Genomic DNA, 6,478 nt, shown 5'->3' with positions numbered 1-6,478 from the left:
AATTCATCCATAGAAAATGTAGAGAAAATAATTGCTGTTTTTTTTGAGCTATAGAACTTCTAGGAATGTCAAAAACTGAAAGAGGAGATAGATTTTTTCAGTAAAAAACTTTCAAAAATGACCATTTTTGACATTTTTTCTTCCGGAAAGGACCATACATGAATCTATAACCACTAATTAATTTTTTAAGAATCATTTGAATCATCTTGGAACTCCACAAAATCAGATAAAAAATTCTGAAATTATGGTTTTAGACCTGCAATTGTGATCGCGCCAAACTTTTTTTCTGTAGATCAAAAATTAATTTGCAGTTCGGAATTGTTCTGTGGGAGAGCGCGCACCCCCCGAAATTCGTATACAATCCGGTGGCTCCTCATACAGCAATTGCTTCGTGACAAGACATGCACCGCGTGGCTCAGGCGGGAAAGCTGTTGGCTCTCGCGCTGGCACTTTTTGGTTCCACCCCCTAGAGGTCCCAATAGGGTTTTCGTTAGTTTTTTCTGTTTGCGAGATTAGTGACAAAGCCCGATTACGTCGTATCTTCCCAGAATTACATAGACACCAATCAAAGATAACGAGCTAATTGCGGGAGACAAGCTGACGATGTGAGATGCCAACCAACCAACCTCTTCTGAATTCTCACACCTTCTACAAATCCCTTGTCTAATTTCGGCCGGTTTCGATACATATTCTTCACCGGTGGTCTGAGAAATCTATTGAAAGGAGGAGGTGGGAGGTGATTGAACGGATCGAGTAGAATTCGAGGCTTTCCCGATTTGTCATTTTGTGAAGAAACCAGAGAAGTGAAAAATGAAGAATTGAGAAAGTTTGAAAAAGTGCAAAGGGGATATGATGACCTAGTTTCGAGAAAGGCAGAACGTTGAGTAGCAGGTGTTACAAAGTTGAGGAATGTTGGGCTTGCGAAATTCCGAAATTCTCGGGTTCGTAGATCCTAAAATTTTGAGAACCTAAAGTTTCTTGAATCTGAGATTATGATGTTCTGATGTTTTAAAGTTCTGAGATTCTTGAATTCTTGGGTTATTGGATTCTCGGATTCTTGGATTCTTAGATGCTTGGATTCTTAGCTTCCGAGATTATGATATTCTGAAATTCTGAGATTCTGGGATTTTGAGGTTTTTGGATTCTTAGAATCTAAGATTTCGAAACCCTGAGATTTTGAAATTCTATGGTTCTAAGAATCTGAAGCTCAAAATTTTTGAGATTTTGAGATTTTTAATTTTTAGATCCTTAGATTCCTAGGTGTTGAGATTTCGAGATTTGGAAATTTTGAGTTTCTGAAATTCTGAGAGTTCGAGATTTAGAGACCCTCGGATTCTTGAATTCTTGGATTCTGAGATTCTGAAGCACGAAAATTTCACATTTAGGATTTTGAAAAGATGGGAAATTTTCATTTCCTGAAATGTTGTAATATTTAAAATTGCAAAAAAACAACAAATCCTTAAAAACATTCTCACGATTTCCAGATTTACAGATTCTTAAATTTCAATTTCAGGAATTTTCAAGATTTCAAGGTTCTGAGATTTCCAAATTCTTGAATTCTCCAACTCTGAAATTCTGAAAATCGGAAATCTTAAAATTCTGAGATTCCGAGATTTAGAGATTCTGAAATTCTAAGAATCTGAAATTGTGAAAACCCGAAATTCTCATTTTGTGAAATTTCAAAATTATTTGACATTCTGAAAGTTGAATTACAAACAATTTTAAACCTTAAAGACTTTAAGATTCCAAAAATTTAAAGAACTATGAATCTCTAAAATTTTAATTTCCTGAAAGATTCGAAAAATTTAGAATCCTGAAAAAAACTATTTTTACAGTTTACAGATTTACATATTCTTCATTTTTTCAGTTTTTAGGAATTTGGTTTCTCAGCATACTTTTTCAGATTCTAAATATGAGATTTCAAGATTCTGGGCTCTCGAAACTTTTGAATCGGAGAAAAAAGCTTCGGGGTATCCATTTCTTTTTTTATATTTTAAAAAATTAAACAGTTTTATTTTCCAGAAATCCAAAAAACTTTGAATTTTGATTTTCCAACCTATTTTTATCCAATTCCAGTTTTCCCACAGTCATTTGTTTCCCCATCTATCCATCCCTTTTCTGTCACCTTCTGTCAGTTTGAATTTTCACTGATAAATCTTTTTTATCACCTCCTCCCCCATCACTATCTTTTTCTCCTCCTTTCCCAAACAACGGATCGTCAAAAATTGATTGGGCACCACACGCTCATAAATCTTCACCGAATTCAACGCTAATCAGCGCCCCCTGTTTGGAAAATTCAAAATATCTCTTTTTCCCCTTGAAATTCTCGGGGCACGGTTTATCATGTGTCTTTTAGAGAACCCGTTCTCCTTCTCCTTCTTTTCCATAAACATTTCCAAATCGACCCCCATATAATGATACCTGACTAATCCATATAAAGCTTATATCCCCACACACTCATCAATTCACTTTCTTCATAAATATGTGAAAGTTTAGAAGTCATGGTTTCACTTTTAAAGTTTTCAGAATCTCGGAATCTGAAATTACCAGAAATGTAGGAATCCTAGAATGTCCAAAGATTTGGAAGAAAAACCGCAGGGTTTCAGAGATCATGAATGAAAAAGAGCCACGACACTTGAATTTTGAGCTCAATTATCTCAGCTTCCATCAAAGATATCAAAATTTTGTTAACTGATAAAACATAGGTGATTCTATGATGAACATTTTATCAGTTGATAAATTTTTAATATCTTCTCTATGAGCCAAGATAATTGAGCTCAAAGGTTAGGTTTAGGTTAAAAAGAAGGTCATCCGAATCGTTAACTTTGAGCTCAATTATCTCAATTTCTGGAAGAGATAACAGAAAGCAATCAACTGGCAAAATGTTTACCATAATGTGAACACTATTTTATTAGTTCACAGATTTTTATATCTCTCATAGGAACCGAGATAATTAAGCTCAATGTGCAAACTTGCGCCGCCATAGCTCAGCTGGTAGCGGCGCGGCACCTCAGGCGATGGACCCCAAGTTTAGCTTTTCGAGAGGCGTATATAAACAAGATTTCGAAAAGAAATTCCTTGTCTTCCCATGTCCCTTTAAATATCTACCGTATTCCCCATCCTGTATCCCTTATCCAAAAACACACCCAGTTTTTCTTATTTCCCCGAAAAACCAAAACCAATAATTCATCGGGTATCCACCTGTTCACCTCCTGCTGTGCGTCCGGCGCTTCTCTAAACACTTTATCAGTAGATTCAATCAGTTTGACGGACATCTTCTTCTCCTTCTTCTTCTTCAGAATTCAAAGTCGAGAAAAAAGAAGAAGACGTTTAGTTGGTGACAGGAGGGCACAGAACCACTGTTCACTTTGATTGACGTCTTCTTTTTTTTGCGCGCTGCTTCGAATTTTTATGTTTCTACAGGGGAGTACGGTAGAGTAGGGGTACCAGGTACTGATTTCGAAACAACACAATTATCATATCAGACAGAATGATGGATTATCGTTTTCCGGGAGAAGATTCATGGATCGTGGCACGCCTACCAAAATGATGGATCACCGTATACCGGAAAAATTAAGATAGTTTCATGTTTTGGCCATATGGCATACTCCGGGGAGAAGTGTCTGATTTTTAAAATTTTCCGATTTTAATAAACAAATATCCATGTTTAGGGGTCTGTTTGTTTGAAAATCCCTAAAATTCATAATTCAAAATTGACCTACTTTGAGATCAATTATCTCGGTTCCTATGAAAGATATCAAAATTTTGCTAACTAATAAAATATTGATGATATTACGATAAATATTTTACCAGTTGGCAATTTTTTTGATATCTTTTACAAGAAGCGAGATAATTGAGCTCAAATATCAAGTATAGGGTGGCGCTCTATTGGAGACTACAAGGCCCCTTACTTTTAAATTTGAGCCGATTTATTTCAATTTCTGTAAGAGCTATTGCAATTTTTTCAACTAATAAAAGATTACTGATATTATGATAAACATTGTAACAGTTGTCAAAGTTTCTATATCTCTTATAGCAACCGAGATAAATAAGCTCAAATTGCCCCACCGTAGCTCAGCCGATAGCGGCGCGGCACCTCCAACTTTGGGTCCACAAATTCAACTCCCTTTAATTTTTTTTCCTGAAATAGTTTGAAAAAAATCTCTCCAAAACTATGGTTCCAAAATCTCATCCAATAGGTCCCAAGGGATCTTTTTCCATTTCTCCGGCCCTCCCGAAATTCTCCTTTCCCTGTTTTTCTCTTCTCTTCCAAAACTTTTTGTTTGTTTCCCAATTATCTTTTTCTTACACTTTTTCGCGCGGTACAAACTATCTTGAACTTTTCTCTTCCCGGAAAGTGGACATAATTGTTCAGACGGTTTCCTTTTTGAAATTCGCCGACGCTTTTTAGGGAGACCGTGGAAAGTGTCACTTCCGATTTTTGACATTTAATTGTTTTGTCGGTTATCTTCAGTGCGGCATCTTCTAGGAGTAACTATGTGGGGTGAAAAAAGAGAGAATAATTGAGTAACTGAAAGATTAATTATTGATATTTTCAAGATTTTTGGTATTTGTTGCGAAATTATGGATTTTTTCATTTACCATAAAGGTTGTAATAGAAGGACCCACTGTTTAATTTCAGCGGATTTATCTCGGTTCTTGTTGAAGATATAAAAAATGTTTCAACTGATAAAATGTTTGTGATATTGTGATAAACAATTTATCAGTTGACAAATTTTTGATATCTTCCAGAGGAAAATTGGATAAGACTTAAAAAAAATAAGGGGCTCTTCTACTATATAGTACTGAACTTTATTATTTTAAAAACTCGAAGTTCTGAGAACTTGAAATTATGAAATCTATTTAGAATCTCAAAAATTTGAATTTTAAAGTCAAAGGAATCCCTGGATTCAAGAATTCTGAGATTCCGGAGAAAATCCTAATATTCTGAGCATTCAAAATTTTGAGAATCTGAAGATCTGAGATTCTGAGATTCCGAGATTCTAAAATTCTGAGATCCTGAGATCCTGAGATTCTAAGATTCTGAAATTCTGAGATTAAGAGACTCTGAGGTTCTGAGATTCTGAAATTTTGATATTCTGAGATTCTGAGATTCTGAGATTCTGAGATTCTGAGATTCTGAGATTCTGAGATTCTAAGATTCTGAGATTCTAAGATTCTGAGATTCTGTGATTCTGAGATTCTGAGATTCTGAGATTCTGAGATTCTGAGATTCTGAGATTCTGAGATTCTGAGATTCTGAGATTCTGAGATTCTGAGATTCTGAGATTCTGAGATTCTGAGATTCTGAGATTCTGAGATTCTGAGATTCTGAGATTCTGAGATTCTGAGATTCTGAGATTCTGAGATTCTGAGATTCTGAGATTCTGAGATTCTGAGATTCTGAGATTCTGAGATTCTGAGATTCTGAGATTCTGAGATTCTGAGATTCTGAGATTCTGAGATTCTGAGATTCTGAGATTCTGAGATTCTGAGATTCTGAGATTCTGAGATTCTAAGATTCTAAGATTCTGAGATTCTGAGATTCTGAGATTCTGAGATTCTAAGATTCTGAGATTCTGAGATTCTGAGATTCTGAGATTCTGAGATTCTAAGATTCTGAGATTCTGAGATTCTGAGATTCTGAGATTCTGAGATTCTGAGATTCTGAGATTCTGAGATTCTGAGATTCTGAGATTCTGAGATTCTGAGATTCTAAGATTCTGAGATTCTGTGATTCTGAGATTCTGAGATTCTGAGATTCTGAGATTCTGAGATTCTGAGATTCTGAGATTCTGAGATTCTGAGATTCTGAGATTCTGAGATTCTGAGATTCTGAGATTCTGAGATTCTGAGATTCTGAGATTCTGAGATTCTAAGATTCTAAGATTCTGAGATTCTGAGATTCTGAGATTCTGAGATTCTGAGATTCTGAGATTCTGAGATTCTGAGATTCTGAGATTCTGAGATTCTGAGATTCTGAGATTCTGAGATTCTGAGATTCTGAGATTCTGAGATTCTGAGATTCTGAGATTCTGAGATTCTGAGATTCTGAGATTCTGAGATTCTGAGATTCTGAGATTCTGAGATTCTGAGATTCTGAGATTCTGAGATTCTGAGATTCTGAGATTCTGAGATTCTGAGATTCTGAGATTCTGAGATTCTGAGATTCTGAGATTCTGAGATTCTGAGATTCTGAGATTCTGAGATTCTGAGATTCTGAGATTCTGAGATTCTGAGATTCTGAGATTCTGAGATTCTGAGATTCTGAGATTCTGAGATTCTGAGATTCTAAGATTCTGAGATTCTAAGATTCTGAGATTCTGAGATTCTGTGATTCTCCAAAATCATACCATCTACCGTGAAAGTAATACAAGAGACTGTAATACAAGAGTCCCCCACACTGTTAAGTTTTACCTTATTTATCTCGATTCCTCTTAAAGATATCAAAAATGTGTCAACTGATGAAATCTTTCTG

At 35.5% G+C, this 6,478-nt stretch overlaps 1 protein-coding gene across 1 annotated transcript; it reads right to left on the bottom strand.

The window, feature by feature from the left end:
* Positions 1-5,171: 5,171 nt before the first annotated feature.
* CBG00697 lies at positions 5,172-6,356 on the bottom strand (the record flags this gene model as incomplete). Its single annotated transcript, XM_002630223.1, has 2 exons — positions 5,172-6,299; positions 6,354-6,356. The coding sequence occupies 2 exons, from the start codon at positions 6,354-6,356 to the stop codon at positions 5,172-5,174; spliced, it is 1,131 nt and encodes a 376-aa protein (XP_002630269.1).
* Positions 6,357-6,478: the final 122 nt, after the last annotated feature.

This window comes from Caenorhabditis briggsae, assembly GCF_000004555.2.
Source record: "Caenorhabditis briggsae complete genome, chrII, whole genome shotgun sequence".
Classification (NCBI taxonomy): Eukaryota; Metazoa; Nematoda; class Chromadorea; order Rhabditida; family Rhabditidae; genus Caenorhabditis; species Caenorhabditis briggsae.
This window is presented reverse-complemented; position numbering and strand designations above follow the sequence as displayed.